This window comes from Lagenorhynchus albirostris, chromosome 12, assembly GCF_949774975.1.
Source record: "Lagenorhynchus albirostris chromosome 12, mLagAlb1.1, whole genome shotgun sequence".
Classification (NCBI taxonomy): Eukaryota; Metazoa; Chordata; class Mammalia; order Artiodactyla; family Delphinidae; genus Lagenorhynchus; species Lagenorhynchus albirostris.
Genome location: NC_083106.1, coordinates 42,292,143 through 42,311,023, shown reverse-complemented (window position 1 = coordinate 42,311,023; position 18,881 = coordinate 42,292,143). Strand labels below are relative to the sequence as shown.

At 37.3% G+C, this 18,881-nt stretch overlaps 1 protein-coding gene across 1 annotated transcript; it reads left to right on the top strand.

Annotated features, from left to right (window-relative positions):
• Window positions 1-519: 519 nt before the first annotated feature.
• On the top strand, window positions 520-18,439 carry LOC132530935 (nephrocan-like). Its single transcript, XM_060168441.1, has 3 exons — window positions 520-708; window positions 6,951-7,852; window positions 17,992-18,439. The coding sequence occupies exons 1-3, from the start codon at window positions 520-522 to the stop codon at window positions 18,437-18,439; spliced, it is 1,539 nt and encodes a 512-aa protein (XP_060024424.1).
• Window positions 18,440-18,881: the final 442 nt, after the last annotated feature.

The following is an 18,881-nucleotide window of genomic DNA, read 5'->3' as shown; positions in this document are numbered from 1 at the left end:
GTACTCCCATTGTTTCACTAGCAATAAAATGTTATTGAAACAACAATAATAAATAGAAAACCTGCCTATTTTCCCATACTAGTTAATGTGAGAAGAAAACACCTGCCCATTGCAGTTCCACAAAAATGGTTTTAATATAGGGTCACAGAAAATTCAAAGGTTTTATAGCCCACTATAAAACAGCACTTTGTCTTTTCCCACTAATTCCCTAGTGTCACATTTAACAAAACAAGGAAACTACAGATAATAGAGGTGTTTGCAGATTAGCCTTCCAAGCCATAAATAACATAGGGTTTTGCTCACCTACAAATATCAAGGCAGCTTATCAATGTTTAAGCGCCTTCCTCTTTGTAATGGTCGCTAACATTTTAACCCAGGCAAATTGAGAATTTTTTCTTTCCTGTCTTCTTACATTGACAGAGTACACATTCATAAGATTCTATAATCAGATTTCACGTTATAAAGAGTGAGACATCACCTAAACACTCGTCTGCGACCTGAAAGGCCCTGTTTTGGAAGATGTGTCTGCTTTATGCTTTCTTTGTTTTGCTCTCTCTTAGCTATGGTTTCGATCCTAACTGTCCTGGAAGATGCAGCTGTGATTCAGAGCAGTCGGTGCAATGCTACAGGCTAACGGAGGTGCCGTCAGGTATTCCTTCCACCACCAAGAAGCTCTACGTCAGTCATAGCAAAATTCAGCACCTTCAGGTAATTACTCATTCTACACTCAAGTTACTGCAATTTTATTTTGTGAGATAGGGTGAGGGGCAAGTGTGGGTTTGTTAAACTTGATTTAAATAATCAAAACGTAAAGTGATGGTTATGAAGTCGGGTAGTTGCACTAGCTACCTGTTTGCTCTGTATACTGAGATGGGTATATGCCTTTGGATATTTCTTTTTAGGAAAGTAGCCCCCCCCAAATCGGAGTCTATAATTAATTTTTTATTTTTGAAAATTCTAATTATGTTGTTGCAGAGTAAAAGTAAAGAAATGACTCTTTCTTAACAAAAAGAGTTTGAGATCATATGGCCCCTTTGTCTCCCCATATTAAAAAGAAGTCCTTTTAGGGGAAAAGTAGTTTTGTATGTGCCATAGAAGGCAGATGATACTTAGAACATTATAAGACTATCAAGGTGAATGCAGCATATGAGAATTATTCATACAAGCTCTACAAACCAGCCAGGCATCAGTGTCTTTGTGGAAACATATACAGAAGAAATACGTGTTTTTGTTTTGCCACATTACTGCAATTCTCATTCTACGTGCTTTTAATTATGATGTCTATTTTCATGCTTACCTATTCAGAGGGCACTGAAAAGAGTGCTATAGATTTGTCTGACTTGTATAACAGAAAGAAACTTTTTAAAAAATTTTACTTATTTATTTTTGGCTGCGTTGGGTCTTCGTTGCTGCGCGCAGGCTTTCTCTAGTTGCAGCGAGGCGGGGTCGCTCTTCGTTGCAGTGCTTGGCTTCTCATTGCGGTGGCTTCTTTTGTTGCCGAGCACAGGCTCTAGGCACGCGGGATTCAGTAGTTGTGGCACACGAGCTTAGTTGCTGCATGGCATGTGGGATCCTCCAGGACCAGGGTTCAAACCCGTATCCCCTGCATTGACAGGCGGATTCTTAACCACTGTGCCACCAGGGAAGCCCAAAACTTTTGTTTTTGACCTTTGGTATTTTGAAAGGCATCAAGAGACTAGAGTTCTCATTCTAGTTTTCTCATTAACTAGAGATAGAACTACCTTAGACAAGCAGTTAAAAAAATCTGCAGACCTCATTTGTTACCTTTATGACATGAGAAGGCTGGATTAGATTGGGGATCCCAGGAACTTTCTAGATGGAAAATTCTATGACTCTGAGTTTGCCTTTACTGGTCACTGCTTCTCCCTCATTGATCCAAATCTTAAGATAAGGAAATGCCTGTCTGTGATCCAGGTGCAGAGAGTCAGCAGGTGAATGTACTTTTCCTTCAAACAGAGACACTTCCCCCTCCCTTTTTATTTGGTTAAGAAATTTTAATGTAGGTGCACATAAACACAGGGAGTTTAAAATATGTGGCATAGTATTTATTTCGAGGCTCAATAAGCACAATTGCCTGGTCATCATCTGTTTACTTTCCTCTTCTAATCCAGTAGTGCCTAATGCCAGAGAGCAGGTCTGACCCTGTCAGGTCTCAGCATTCAATCAAGACACCTGGTTAAAGGGCAAGATGCTTAAATATTTGTCCTGAGGACTTGAGATACCGAGAGCGGGGGTGTCAACTAAGCCTGGTAATGATCCCACACTGCTGCTTTGCAGCCAATAAGATGAAATTATGCCTCTCGTCAAATTCACTTTTTGGATGAGTTCATTTGTCATTGGTTTAAGCTCACTGAACAGCAATACTGCCACTTCCCTGACTTTAACCCAGTTAATTATCTCTAGGAAGCACAGTTCACAGCAGAAATGTTGGCAAAAGAGAGGATTGTTTTGTGAAGGAAGTAGAAAGCTCTGACCAATAATCCTTCTCTTTTCTCTTTTAAAAATCCTTAGGCTTTAAATGACCATAGTTTACTTGCATTTGGTGAATGCAATGTATATTCTGTTTATTTGGTTTGAACTACAGATTGGGTGCCTATATTTAAAGTAAAAAGTCTTAAAATGGATCTTCAGATTAATAGCAATAGAAATTATATATATATACATACAGATATATGTGCATATATATACACATACATCACATATATGCACAACATATATATATATATATATACACACACACACACACACGTATATGTGTATATACACCACAATTTTAAATGTTTCAGTTACTTGTTCATATAATTCAACTGTCTTTGGGTCTGTGAATGCTGTGTTTGAGACTGGGGATAAAAGATGAAAAATTCAGTTCTAGGAGTTCCCTGGTGGCCTAGTGGTTAGGATTCTGGGCTTTCACTGCCATGGCCCAGGTTCAATCCCTGGTGAGGGAATTAAGATCCTGCAAGCCATACAGCACAGCTGGAAAAAAAAGTAAAAATTCATAGTTCCTGCCTTCAAGAGGTACTTTATTTATCCATTTATCTGTAAAAATCCCTACTTCTTTGAGGTGCATGCCATCACACTGTAACACTCTGTTCCTCTGTGTGTCTTATACTGTGCCCCTGGTCCCTTCCATACTGGCTCCTACTCCTCCTCTCCATCCTAAGTCCTGCATCTTTTGGTGTGCCTTCAGTGTCCAATATCCTAGTCCCACTCCTTGAACTCATAAAAAAGTATCTATCTACATTTCCACTTCACCACAGCCGTCTACTCTCTTGCTTATATCATAATCCTCATTGTATCTGAAACTTCTGCACTCAAAAATCTTGAATTCCCCTACCCACTCTCTGGTCATCATGTCCTTTCCCTTCAGCTGCCATACTCTACACTTATCTTTCCACTTCATGGAGACTTCTAGTCCTAGATCTACCCACTTTCTCTCAGATAATCAGTTCATTTCTTATCTATCTTCTTTCCCTAACCCTTCCCTCTTTGCATCCCACAATTAATTATCTCAACACCTATTCAGCAAAGCCTCAGTCTTACATTAGGGTGATCATTTTCCTTTGTTTCTCCTATATCTGGACAGCTGGGTGCTGCTGGAGAGGATTACACCTGGTGTCATATCCAAGATAGCTTTTACCAAATCCAAGGTCATGAAAATGTATGCCTATATTTTCTTCTAAGAGTTTTATAGTTTTAGCTCTAACGTTTAGAGGACAAATAGAAATGTCTTTATGGTGGCAGTCAATTAAAATAATTGCACTTTACATCTTTTGTGGAGAGAAGAAGCTACTTCAAATTCCTCTTGGCTAAGAAATATATGGTTTATCAACAAGTGTGGGGGGGAATTATAGATTCTTTTTATACTCTCTCCATACTTTTCAGATTTTTAAATTGTTTACAGAGAACAAGTGTTGCTTTGATCATCAGAAAAAAAATTCCAACATAGTTTACAAACTCCTTGCTGGCTTGGTTCACACATGTCTGAGGCAGTCACTGTGAGGGTGTGTGAGTTTCCTGTGTGCACTGGACCTATAAGGTGACTAAGAAAGGCCGGTAACCTTCTAATGCTTGAAGTAGGGCCTGCCCAGCATTAAAACCTGAAGCAAAGCCTTTTCACGGGGAAACCAGCAGAAGTTGCCCTTCTATTTCATTTTACTTGGTTTGCTTTTTTTTTCTTTTTAAACTTTTCTTATTATATAGTAACTTTTATCTACATAAGTATTAGGCTCACTAAACTGTACAACTGTGATGGCAGGAATTTTACTTAGCTAAGCTTCCTAAGCCTAATTGTTAACACCAAGCCATACTTGCCTTGCTTTTTAAGCAATGTTGAAAAACTGCCAGCAGCCCCAAGGTTAGCTGCAGGGCAAAAGCATCTCTTTCCACATCTCTTGAGCACAACCCTGCTTAGGCCATGGAAATGGAAAAACAGGTCTGGCAGAATTTTTTTCCCTTTGTCAGCTCTGCAAACTCAACTGCTAAGTTGAAAATCATTGGGGGTCTTCCTCACTGTGGCACCAGAACTCTCTACTCTTCAGCTAATTGCATGTTATAAACACTAAGGTTAAAAATACATGTGTTGGGGTAAGGTAAACCTGGGTTGGAAGCCGAACTTTTCCACTTACTAGCAAGACATACTTGGACATTTTGTTTTGCCTTCTTGAGTTTACCTCATTGAAAAGGGAATAATCATGCTTGCTTACACATAGATCTTTGTAAAGATAAGCATAGTAAATACTTAGAAAATGGTGGCCATTTTAACTAATAATAATCAAAAGTAATCAGCATTGACCTGAAAAGGAGCAAAGGTTCTCTATGCTTAATAATAGGAAACAACTATTCACTGGGTTCAGTTAAGAAAATGACCTATATTTACTATTAGCTAGTCTATATACTTTACAAATAGAAATGAAGACAAATTGAAGCTCTGACACCACTCTTTGTCTAGTCCCCATAGAAATTGCCCATTCAGATCCATGTCATCTCCGAGACTTGCTACATAGTCAGCAATCTTTTAGGGTCTGTGGTCACTCAGACAGAAGTAGAAGCATTTGCAACACCAAGGTCTTTTTTGTGGGAGATCAACAGTCCCAAAGGTGAAAAGCTATGTGTAGAGTCAATTATGACTTTACATGAAAGAAAGCCTAGAAAAAGGTACTTCAGAATGAAGAACAGATTAAACAACACTGAATCTTGGACAGGTCATTTAATTTTTTTTTGGCATCATTCCTTGTATGGAAGTTTTGGACTAGATAATCTCTAAAATTTCTGCTTTTCTAAAACTCTATGATCTGTGTCCAGATCTTGAGTCTTTTTTGAAAAACATTAATTATAGACCACAGGCAATGGAAAATGTATTAGAAAATGATGAGTTGAGGAAGAAAGGGCTTTGGAGTCCAATGGACTTTGTTGAAATTCTCAACTCTTTCAAGTTTGACGATAACAAACTTTCAAGTTTGACGATACCAAACTTTCAGGGTTATTAGGAGAATTAATGATAACACACAAAAAAGTACTTGGAACTTGTAGATGCTCAACAAATGCAAAAAAAAAAAAGCTATTGATCTTGGGATTAAGACTAATTAATACATCTGATTAATCATTAAGAAAATATCAAATGTTAGTAGCAATATATAAGCCAAGGCAGCTATCAAAACTATTATAATTAAAAATATCTGTTTATGGAGTTTTTAACATGGGATTCTTCAGCTAGAATATCATATTAGGAGATACTTTAAAATATACCATAATTCACATCACGTGTCTTCCCAGAATATAAATACCTGTAACAAATATGTGATGCAAAATTAACCCACTTTTAAGGTATTAATCATGTATTGATGTTACAAAAGAGCTCAACTTCACAATTAAATCCAACATTTAGAAACGGTAGATAGTAAGACATAAAAGTGTGCACTGAAAATTCCAACTTAATTGAATTCTAAAGCAGGTTGAAAGTTTTGTGAAGATTTATCAAGCTCAGGAAAATCTGGAACAATTCCTCTTTTTGCCTAAACATGATTTTACTCTGAGAACCAAATACCAAATTACGTCATCCTAGAAAAGAGGTGGATGTCCACCTAGGAGGAGTTTGGAGGATATGTGGAGAGATAGGGATGCTTGAACTTGCAAACCATGGAGAAAGTACAGCAGATTTGGCAATTTCTAAAATCTAGGAGAGGAATAGCATTAGGTCTGGGATATATGCATGAATGGACTCCTTGCTCTACAGAGATGGAGACACATGTATCCTGTTTGTTTCTTCATGAACCTTTTTCATCAGTGAAGCGTAAATTGGCTGGTAGGAACAACGAGGCTAGTTTTCCAAACTATTATACAGTTGAAAATGTTTTTCTGATAGGCCCATTCTATTGATAGCAGTATCTAGGACATTAAAATTTTTTTACTTTTAATGCTTAAATTGTTAAAAAGGTAATTTATAATTTAAAAAAACTAAACATTGCAAAATGTAGATAAATAATGAAAATTCCTTATAATTTTATCCCCTAGAGTTAGAAACTCTATAGTTTGGTGAAATATTTCCAGATTGTTTCTTTTTTGGCTATTACAAGATGATGCAACCAAGAACAGCCTATTGCATAAATCATTGTGCAATTTTTAAGTACTTCTACCTAGAAGTAAATTTGCTGGGTCAAAGAATACGCAGCAAAAGTTGGCCAACTTTATGTCTACCAATAGTGTGTGAAAGTGCTTAAAATATTTTAGACATGTTATACTGTTAACAAATGAATAAAAATGGTCAGAACCTGAGTTTCTATCCTTTTCCAAGAGATATTTAAATAGATCCTGAAGGGAAATCTGAAGTATCATTAGTATTGAATGGTAACGTATATGGCTTTTTTTTCTTACAATAATCCTAATTTACTGCTTTTCTCCCCCATTCCCCATCCCTGAATTTTTTGCAGCTGTCTAACTTCACCCAAATGTCAGCTCTAGAAGATTTTATTCTGCTGGCCAGTGGAACAGAGTCGGTAGAAAATGACACTTTCAAGACTCTGAGTACTTTGAAGACCTTGGAACTCTGGAAAAATAAGTTAAGACAGGTCCCCAGTGCTCTCCCAGCCAGTCTTGAAGTGTTAAAACTAAATGATAATTCAATATATGTCCTTCACGGATCTGATTTTGAAGGACTGAAGAAATTAAAAATCCTTGAACTGAAAAACAATCTGATCTCTTCTCTCCCTCCCAGCATGCTCTCTTCTCTTGTCAGTTTGCAAAGCTTGGTGTTGGACAGCAACAATATCGAGTCTGTGAATGGACCACTGGCACTTCCCCATCTGAAACATCTGAGCATGGAGAATAATAAGCTACATCTCATACCAGCTAGCTTCTTCACTTCTCTTCAGTCTTTGCAGTTTCTCAGTTTCAGTAGTAACTTTCTGACTAAAATTCCTATTAACCTGCCCAAATCCTTGCTCTCATTAAAAATGGAGAGAAACCGGCTCAAAGTGGTAAGGTTTCAAGATATGAAACATTTGGAGAATCTTTCCCATCTTTACCTGTCAGAAAACTCACTCTCTTCCATAGATGGGGCACAGCTCCTTGCCAATTTAACTACCCTTGAGCTGTCCCAAAACCAGCTTCAAACGTTGCCCCTCAGACTACCAGCAAGGCTACAAAAGCTTGATATCAGCAACAATCTGATTCAGAAAGTTACAGCACAAGACTTCCAGGACCTCCGAGATTTGAAACATTTGTTTCTGGACAACAACATTGTCAGCTTGTTTGAAGCTGGAGCCCTGCAAAGGTGTTCCCAGCTCTCCAACCTGGCCCTGGAGCAGAACCTGCTCTTGTCTATACCTCTACGGTAAGTGAGCGTTATCATTTACAGTAACTACTAAAAAAGTTTTCCAAAAACTGGGACAACTAAGTACATTATACAAGCAAGAAAAGTCATCCAAGCATACATAAAGTATCTGATCAAGGCTATCCAAGGGTTCAGGGGTGGAATTTAAACAGGGGTTTGGAATCTCCAACCCTCAAGCTGACCCCTGCACTAACTTAACTTATCTTGCCTGTAGGACAAGACACCAACAGGGGACATCTGTATTTGAAAATATGCAATGTCACTCTGGGGACGTATGGTAACAAACATCATAGGGGGATGTTACTTGTAAAACTGTGTTCTGGTTTCTAAGTATATGGCCTGGATCTAGCAACAGGCTGACTAGGCATGTGCTTAACCACTAGCAAAGCAGGACACCAGGAAAAAATGAGGTGGGGCGGGGTTGGGGGGAATGTACTAATACATTTATATTTTTAAAAAGCATTGAAGTAGTATTTGTGGTGAAAAAAATCAAAACTCTGTAATGTAACATTGTATTTATTTTGAATTATGTATTGGGAGCCTCATGTTCTTCTCAGTGCTGTGATTTTTAAAGGGCTTAAGGGATGCTGCTTATTTCTCTGGGTGTCTGTCTGTGAGTGTGTGAGACAATTTGTGTCCATCTTACTTCTGTTTTTGGTTGTTTCTTCTGTTCTCTTTCTCTCTCACACAAACACACACACACCCTCATACTCTGACACTTAATTTCTCTTCCAAATATCCCTCCTTCTATACCCAACCCACTGTACCTGTACATTAATTGATCCTATTTATTTAAACTTTATCACATGTTCCACATTTTAAAGTAGAATTAAAAAACAGTAGAACAAATACTATTATTCTCCTAAAAAAGATATTATGTTGTTTATTAAATGTGTCTATTAGTGGATTCTTTTTCCTTTCAGCACTATAGAAAAAAATGCTTCCTGCCCTATTATTGTTATCAAATTTCTCATAATTAATGTACCAGCTTCTGGCTTCTGTAGAATCCTGTGGCACTTGATTTACTTATTATCAGTGTTCATTATGATAATTTTTCTTATCAATGAGAAAGGAAAAAATTATCTGATATGGACAGATACTCCTTTTTTTTGCACTGTACCCAATGCAAAACATCGAAAGGTGATTTTTTGAACTGAAATCAGTATTTTAAATTATGTATTGAGGATAATTTGAAAGTAATCAATTTCTCTTAATGCCTAAGCATGTGCATACAATTAATTTAATTCAACAAGTATGTTTTGAGCATTCACCATGTGCCAGTTACTTTACCAGGCACTTGGGATACATCAGTGTAATAAAAGAGGTAAAACTTCTTGTTCTGTACAGCTTAAATTCTAGCAGGGAAAGAGTGACAACATAATATGTAAGTAAAGTATATAATATTGAGATAGTGTTAGGTGTTATAATTAACAACAAAAAGGGGCAGGCAGGATTACCAGGTTCAGGACTACAGTGAATGAGGGTGGATGGTTGCAATTTTCAATGAGGTAAGCATGGTAACCCTTCTGAAAAGGTAAGCTCTGAGCAAAGACTGGAAGGAGGTGAGGGATTTAGTTGTGAAGCTGTCTGGGGGAAAAAGTGTTCTAGACAGAACAGCCCTGAAGACAAGAACATGCGGGCAGTATTTCAGGACTCTAATTCTTGTTGTTATTTAAATAATTTCTCTACTATGTTCAAGCCTTATTTTCTATTACTGCATGCTCCTCCTCCAAACAAAAAATCGTGTATAAAATAAAAACTCATCAAACAGGTTAGGGAGTGACTGTATCACATAAGGATTCTCAGCAGGCTATGACAGCCATGGGCAAAACTGTGAACTCGGTGGGCTTTTCTATTCGGGTGACCTTTAGAAAGCATTTGGTGAAGTAATCCTGCTAAGTTTAATGAGTGAAAAATAGCTTAATTATTTACTCCTGCCAGGGTATTTGTGTTTTAATAAGTGACTACAGAAAGCACAAAGTTTCTACCCAACAGAGTGTATAATGGAATTGCAAGCCTGAGCTAACCCTAATTTTCAAGTCTGACTTTACGATGGAATTATCTGGAGAACTTTTATAAAGCCTACTCATGCCTAGACCTCATTTCAAACCAATTAAATCAGACACCCTAGGGTTGTGGCCCAGGCATCGGTATTTTTTAAAAACTCCCCAGATGAATTTAATGTGTAGCCAGGTTTGAGAACTACTGGGAAAGGACAATGGGGCAAGAAAGAAGATACCAGGGGGCTTTTCCTATGAGGCTTAAATGAAACAACACAACTGTCTGCTTTGTCAAAGACAAAGGCAGACAAAGGCCTGTTATGAGAGCAATGTTCCTGTAGAGAGTGATTTTTTTTTTTTTTTTTTCGGTACACGGGCCTCTCACTGTTGTGGCCTCTCCCGTTGCAGAGCGCACAGGCTCCGGAGGCGCAGGCTCAGCGGTCATGGCTCACGGGCCTAGCCACTCCCCGGCATGTGGGATCTTCCCAGACCGGGGCACGAACCCGTGTCCCCTGCATCGGCAGGCGGACTCTCAACCACTGCGCCGCCAGGGAAGCCCTAGAGAGTGATTTTTAAATTCCCCATCAGGACCACCGCTTCCCAAACCACCATTCCCCAACTTTTCTTTAAATTGGAAAGTGGGAAGGACCCCAAAAAATTTTCCCGTGGTTTTCCTCCCATAAAGAATTAAAACACAATACAATCTATTCCTTATATTTGAATTTTGAGACTTTTGTTTATGAGCTTTAAACATTACACTCTTTCTTTTTATTTGAATGCTTCTTATTCATACACAAAACTACACCTTAAAATTCAGTGTTCTATAAATAAACTGTAAACACAGGCAACCTATCTGCGCTAGTTGCTAACCTAACCTAACCTAACCTGTTAGTCGCCCGTTGTGTATCCTATCACAAACTGTTTCCACAAATCCCTTCCTCTGTCTACCATGCTGCAATCTACATTTCATCAGGAAAATAATGGTATATGGTTTTAGGCACACATGAATTAAAATATCTACCCCATTTGCCTAAATATGCTAACTGAGATAGAAACAATACCTAACATTTACTAAGTGCTTACTAAGCTCAGCAGGGAATGAATATACATGTTATTCCGTTACTCCCTTACAACAATCCTGTGAAGGTAGGTACACTGTTTTACCTATTATTTTACAGATTAGAGATTAAGGTTAAGAGGTATCAAGAAACTTGCTGGAAGTCATATGGTCAATAAATTTTGGAGTCAGGGTTAAATACAATAGTCTAACCCCAGGGCCTGGGAATATTAGGCACTGCACCCTCGCCCTCTGAGGTTTACTCTGCTATCAACAATACACTCCACTACTTAGAATTTAGTCTACCCAAGACCTGGGTCTTGCTTCTTGCTGCTTCTCATTTCACCAAGCTGCAGCTCGGGGAGCAAATGTAAGTTACATCACCCCTTCTTTATTCACAATCTGGATAATTCAAATCCAGGATAGCTTTCTACAACCTGATGAAGCCAGTCAGCATTTTCTCTTACTCAAGTGCCACATACAGACATAACGGGGGTGCGCCCCTTTTTTACTCTGAAAAGCGACACTGCCGAAAGAAGAAATAGCATTTCTAGGCATATGTTTGTCTTAAAATCAGGGCTACCTTTTTGTATAAATCAGACTTATAAAGATAAATTATATCAAAGCAATAAATGACTACCCAAAGGTCACAGAAGGAGGAAATTAGTGACTTCTCTTACAGTGCCATTTTGGTTATCCATAGAAACATGAAAGAAAAAAAAAGGTACTCCTAAGACCAGGTACAGTTTTTGGCTGCCCAGCCCAGAACTGAATAACTGTATTTGTTTAAAAGAAAGCTTGGCTTGCTCATTTTCGTTACTAACATTTTTATGTAACTTCTGTGTACTGAGCACTTTCATCTATATAGTGGAAAATCAGAAGCTTTAAAGAGCTAAATAACTTACCTAAAGTCACATGCTGGTGAATAGAATAGCCAAAGTTAGAACTCGAGTCTTAATAAGTAGACTTGACTCTCTGGTTTACTCTGCCGTATCTTTCCTCAGCTGTGCTCCCTGTACTCTCAATAGTTACAGAGTCTCGCTTACTGCCTCACCACCTATTAACAGGCCATTTTTCCTTGAAAAAAAAAAAAAAGCTATGCACAAGAGATTTCCTATATAACTTTTAGAGATGTACCTTGTATAAGCTGGTGTGTGCACAAAATTACATTGTCTTAGGGATTAACTTCAAATTCAATTTAAACTGTGGATACCAATTTGAAAATTGTTAGTGGTATTCACAGTAAACCGACTGAGAGAAATGTCTTTGCAGAAGCTTTTATCAAACTGTTAAAATGTGTGAAGTGATTTTCCCTGGTAAATTAATCTGCTTTGTTAGGTAAATTTAATTCCAATGAAAAAGAAAGCACTTTAAACAAATAAGACTTTAAAATACTCAAAAGCACAAGTACTTATGTATGTATATGTATTATACGGTTTAGGAGAGGAATACAAATATAAAATACATGAACGTAGGGCTTCCCTGGTGGCGCAGTGGTTGAGAGTCCACCTGCTGATGCAGGGGACACAGGTTCGTGCCCCGGTCCGGGAAGATCCCACATGCCACGGAGCGGCTGGGCCCGTGAGCCATGGCCGCTGAGCTTGTGTGTCCGGAGCCCGTGCTCCGCAACGGGAGAGGCCACAACAGTGAAAGGCTCGCGTACCACAAAAAAAAAAAAAAAAAAAAAAATACATGAACGTAAATATATATAAATATAAAATGTAAGTATCAAAGAAAAAAACAAGGGCAAAATTTAGGCTAAGTGCCAATAACCTAAGAGATTAACGTTTCAGGATGAAATTCATATGAGAATAATACTATAACAAACAAAAGGTAATATTGTCATAAAATCTGTTTAAATTCATTTGCTTTTTTCTCTTTGACATAACAATCATATGACAGGGACCACCACAAAAAAATTCACTAAATACTAAAAAGAATGAAATGTACATCTAATATGTTCACACTGTATGAAGATAGCATTCAGATGGTATTTCAAGGGACTTTTTTCCTATAAAGCTTTCTCACTTCTTGTACTTCACAAAGAGAATAGCACTTAATATAAAGTTGTTGACTAGCAGAAAGATTTTCAGTTCACAATTGTGATTATTATTTATTTTTTATCAACAGGCGTTAGCATGACATTTTTCAAATTGGTATCCATGGTTAAAATTTTTTTTCCTGATTATAAAGAAATACCTGTTTAAGTTGAAAATTTAGCGTGCTGAAAAATAAAAAAGTCACCCATAACTGTTCAACCAGAACCTATGCCTAGCGATAATTTGTTTTTATGTATTTGAGATCAGTCAATTTTTTTTTTATTTTTTTCCATTTAACATTATAGTGTGGTTTTTCTCTCCAGTTTCCCTTTTCTATTTTTTCCAAGTATCACTATGGACCCAGGGATCTTAATTCATTCAGTGTGTTATGATCATTTATAGTTGCTAGTCTCTTTTGGTGCTCAAATTTCCCCAAATTTCGCTAGTGGAAGCCCCTCCAAGCTGGTTCCTATGTTCATGAGACATGATTCCATTACCTCTCTTTTTATAAACTTGTGGTAAAATACACATAACATAAAATTTATGTGTACAATTATTAATTTTTACATGTACAATTCAATATTGTTAAGTATCTTCACATTGTTGTGCAGCCAGTCTCCAGAACTTTTTCATCTTGCAAAACCAAAACTCTGCACCCATTAAACAACTCCTCATTTCCCTCCTCCCCTCACCCCCTGACAACCACCATTCTACTTCCTGTTTCTATGAATCTGACTACTCTAGATATCTTATGTAAGTGGAATCATACAGTAGTTATCTTTTTGTGACAGGCTTTTTTCACTTAACATAATATCCTTATTCACGTTGTAGCATGCATCAGAATTTCCTTCCTTTCAAGGCTGAATAATATTCCATTGTATGTACTTGTATTTTGTATTTTGCTTATTCATTCATCCATCAGTGGACACTTGGATTGCTTCCACATTTTAACTACTGTGAATTCAATATAGGAGTATAACATGGGTGTATAAATATCTCTTTGAGACCTTGCTTTCAATTCTTTTGAGTATATACGCAGAAGTGCAATTGCTGGATCATATGCAAGTATACTTTTAATTTTGGGGGGAACCACCCATACTGTGTTCCATATTGACTGTACCATTTTACACTCCCATCAACAGGGCACAAAGTTTCCAATTTCTCCACATTCTTGTTAACACTTGTTATTTTCTGGATTTTTGATAGCAACCATCATGATAGGTGTTCCACTAATCTTTGAACACTTCATTGCATTCCAGTTCAGACATTCCAGCTTACTTTGCCCCAGACGTGGAATTAGCCATTTTTCCAAGAAGTCTTGCTTCTTTTTTTTTTTAAATTTTATCGAAGTATAGTTGATTTACAATGTTGTGTTAATTTCTGCTGTCCTGCAAAGTGATTCAGTTATACATATATATATTCCTTTCCATATTTTTTCCATTATAGTTTATCACAGGATATTGATTATAGTTCCCTGTGCTAAACAGTAGGACCTTGTTGTTTTTTGAAGCCTTGCTTCTTTTAAGTAGCGACTGGAATTCTGGAACTAAGATCTGTGTGTTCAGTGAGCTTATGCTATTGGGATCACATTGCTACTAGTGTATAATATTGCTTTTAGGTCCTTTCAGTATACAGAGGTAGAAGATATATATTTTTTAAAATCATAAATTCACATTGGTATTTCCACTTCATATTAACCTTAGAGAGAGTTTTTTCTTCTCTTATTTTATATTTGTATCTTTTTCTCTTACAATGAAAATCTTCGTTCCTAATAAGATTAATATATTTACTTATTTTCTTTATCTTACAGTATTCATTAAAAAGTTTCGAATTGTATTACTAAGAGTAATATTAACAATAAATATAGTGCAAGAAATTTCTTTGCAGATCCTTTTGTCTTTAGAGTCTAAGGCTTAGCTATCTCTACTAATGCTATTCAGAGTACTTTTTCTTTATTTTATATGGTTACATTACCAACATAAACATTTGATTAGTTAATTAGATTTGTTTGTTTTGGCTTGTGTTCAATTTTAGGGCTTGGTTTTGTTTTTATTTGTTTTACGTAAAACGTTAACATGATTCAAAAGTTAAAACCATATGGAACCAAACACTCCCTATAAGTAACTATTTTAATTCACTTCTGGTTTATCTTTTTTCTTTTTTTTCAAAAACAAGCAAAATGTGTTACATGTATTCTTATTTCTCTCTTACACAAAAACTAAGATACTATATACACTATTCCACTTCTTGTTTTTCTTCCCTTTAACAATACTTTCTAGAAATCATTTTATGGGTAATTCATAGAGACCAGCCTCTTTCTTTTTCAAGGCTGCATAGTAGTTCTTTGCTGTTGTACTGGGTTGTTTACAGTCTTTTGCTATTATAAATAATACCATAAGAAATACACATGTGCTGTTTTATGTTTGTGGATGTAAAATATGGATATGTTTGTGGATATAAAATATCACATCTTCAGAGATTTTACCTAGAAATGAAATTGCTGGGTCGAAGGGTAAATGCACATTATTTTGTTAGGCTTTGCTAAATTCTCCACAGGAGCCATGCCATTTTCAGCTCCCACCAAGCTATGTATGAGATTGTCTGCTTCTTCATGGCTTTGCCCACAGAATGTATTGCTAAGGATTAAGACATTTTACCAATCTGATAGGTGAGAAATGGAATCTCTTGTGTGTTTTTATTCTTCATTTCTCTATTCTGAGTATGGCTGAAGACTTAAAGGCTTTTCTTTTTTTTTCTGAGAATATAAGTTCCTTTTATTTTTTATTTTATTTATTTTTTTAACATCTTTATTGGAGTATAATTGCTTTACAATGGTGTGTTATTTTCTGCTTTACAACAAAATGAATCAGTTATATATATACATATGTTCCCATATCTCTTCCCTCTTGCGTCTCCCTCCCTCCCACCCTCCCTATCCCACCCCTCCAGGCGGGCACAAACCACCTAGCTGATCTCCCTGTGCTGTGCGGCTGCTTCCCACTAGCTATCTACCTTACGTTTGGTAGTGTATATATGTCCATGCCTCTCTCTCGCTTTGTCACAGCTTACCCTTCCCCCTCCCCATATCCTCAAGTCCATTCTCTAGTAGGTCTGTCTTTATTCCTGTCTTACCCCTAGGTTCTTCATGACATTTTTTTTTCTTAGATTCCATATATATGTGTTAGCATACGGTATTTGTCTTTCTCTTTCTGACTTACTTCACTCTGTATGACAGACTCTAGGTCCATCCACCTCATTATAAATAGCTCAATTTCGTTTCTTTTTATGGCCGAGTAATATTCCATTGTATATACGTGCCATATCTTCTTTATCCATTCATCCGAAGATGGACACTTAGATTGTTTCCATCTCTGGGCTATTGTAAATAGAGCTGCAATGAACATTTTGGTACATGACTCTTTTTGAATTATGGTTTTCTCAGGGTATATGCCCAGTAGTGGGATTGCTGGGTCATGTGGTAGTTCTATTTGTAGTTTTTTAAGGAACCTCCATACTGTTCTCCATAGCGGCTGTACCAATTCACATTCCTGCCAGCAGTGCAAGAGTGTTCCCTTTTCTCCACACCCTCTCCAGCATTTATTGTTTCTAGATTTTTTGATGATGGCCATTCTGACTGGTGTGAGGTGATACCTCATTGTAGTTTTGATTTGCATTTCTCTAATGATTAGTGATGTTGAGCATTCTTTCATTTGTTTGTTGGCAGTCTGTATATCTTCTTTGGAGAGATGTCTATTTAGGTCTTCTGCCCATTTTTAAGGCTTTGCTTTTATGTGGATTTCCATTCATACTTTTTGCCCACTTTTAGACTTATTTTAAAACCTTTTCTTCTCAACTTGTAAGAGTCCTTTACATATTAGGGAGATTGGCTCTTTGTCTGGGATATAAAGTGCAGATATTACCCCCAGTTTATCATTTTTCTTTTGATTTTGCATATGTCTTTTGCCATATACAATTTCTTTTTCTGTGGTTTTTAATGTAGTTGATTTATTGATCTTTTATAGCTTCTGGATTTTTTTTTTTTTTTTTGCGGTACGCGGGCCTCTTACTGTTGTGGCCTCTCCTGTTGCGGAGCACAGGCTCCGGACGCGCAGGCTCAACGGCCATGGCTCACAGGCCCAGCCACTCCGCGGCATGTGGGATCTTCCCGGACAGGGGCACGAACCCGTGTCCCCTGCATCGGCAGGCGGACTCTCAACCACTGCGCCACCAGGGAAGCCCCAGCTTCTGGATTTTTAAGCCATAGTCAGAAAAGCTTTTTTATAGAACTGGTATTTTAAAAATTATTTGAAAATATGATTTTTATGATCACATAATAGTCCATTATCTCTTAATTTCCATATTAGTGGACATTAGCCCTTTATCATTTTTTTGCTGTTATAAATATGATCAAATGTATGACATATTTTTAAATAAATCTCTATTCACTTCTCCTATTATCTCCTACGCTGAAAGGCATGACGTTATTTAAATTCGATACATGTTACCAAATTGTTTCCAAAATGGTACCAGTTTATACTCCCACTAGCAGAGTTTAAGTTCTCACCTCACTACACCCTCATCAGAAATGAATTGTAAAATTTAAATTCAAAATGATGCTCTAATTTCTAACATTGCATCTTTTATATTCATGAAGAACAACCCTTTTCATATTTTTATTCAATATTTTTACCTTTCCTATAAATTATTGATTCATGGCATCTGCCAACTAAAAAGTTGGAAACTTACTATTTTCCTTATCAATTTGTTACATGATCCAATTTGAAATGAAAAATTAAAGAGTTTATGGCTAGGAACCAGAAAAATCAGAGGGCTAAAATAAGACCTATGAGAAAGTGTTAAAGACCTATAGATAAGACTGAGGTTTGCACTTTTAATTAACTTTACAAAATAAAGCTTGCTTTCTAGCTTCAGAGGAAACAGAATGGTACAGAAAAGGTGGGTGTTGCTCAATCTGAGTTGCCTAGGCACTTATGGAATGATGGTCACAGCCTCCTTTCACATCCTGTTTCCATGCTTTTGCAGGCTCCCGGCAACCTTAGCAAGGCTGGACCTAAAAGGCAATGCCATCCAGGATATTGCTGAGAGGGAGCTCAAGGATCTGAAGCAGCTTCAGGTTCTAAACCTTAGGAACAACAAGATCTCTGCCTTAGACCTCAAAGCCTTGGAGGTGTTGCCTCGCCTCAGGCATCTGTATCTGGATGGAAATCCGTGGAATTGCACCTGCAGTCTCCTGAGAGCCAGGGAGGTCCTGAAGGCCAAGGGCACAGATGTGAGGGGAGGACAATGTGCGGCACCAGCTGAACGACAAGGGGAAAGCTGGATGTCTTCCAAGAAAATAATGAGGCAATGTGAGCATCACTTGCATCTGACCGAGAAAAGCAAAGAGACCAAAAAGAAGCCAAAGCCTGAAGAGCACGCCAGCATCAGAATCAACGTGGATGATGATTATTATGATTATGAGATAGATTAAGGATGAGCTTAGCTTACAGTTTAGAAAAAGGTTTTGTTTCTTTTTTTAAAATAGACTTCATTTTTAGAGCAGTTTTAGGTTCATAGCAGAATTGAGAGGAAGGTACAGAGATTTCCTATATAACTCCTACCCCTACACAAACATAGCCTGCCCCATTACGACATGTCCCACCAGAATGGAACATTTGTTACAGCTGATGGATCTCTATTGACAGGTCACAATCACCTGAAGTCCATAGTTTACATTAGGGTTTACTCTTGGTGTTGTACATACTCTGGGTTTGGACAAATATATAATGACATGTATTTACCACTATAATATCACACAGAGTAGTTTCACTGCCCTAAAAATCCTCTGTGCTCCAGAAAAAAAGTTGCGTTTTTTTTGTTTTGTTTTGTTTTTTTGTGTTTTTTTTTGCGGTACGTGGGCCTCTCACTGTTAT

Coding starts and splice junctions, on each gene's coding strand:
- LOC132530935 (XM_060168441.1), top strand. CDS start 520: ATGTGTCTGCTTTATGCTTTCTTTGTTTTGCTCTCTCTTAGCTATGGT. Junction 709..6,950: donor GCAAAATTCAGCACCTTCAG/GTAATTACTCAT, acceptor AATTTTTTGCAG/CTGTCTAACTTCACCCAAAT. Junction 7,853..17,991: donor CTCTTGTCTATACCTCTACG/GTAAGTGAGCGT, acceptor ATGCTTTTGCAG/GCTCCCGGCAACCTTAGCAA.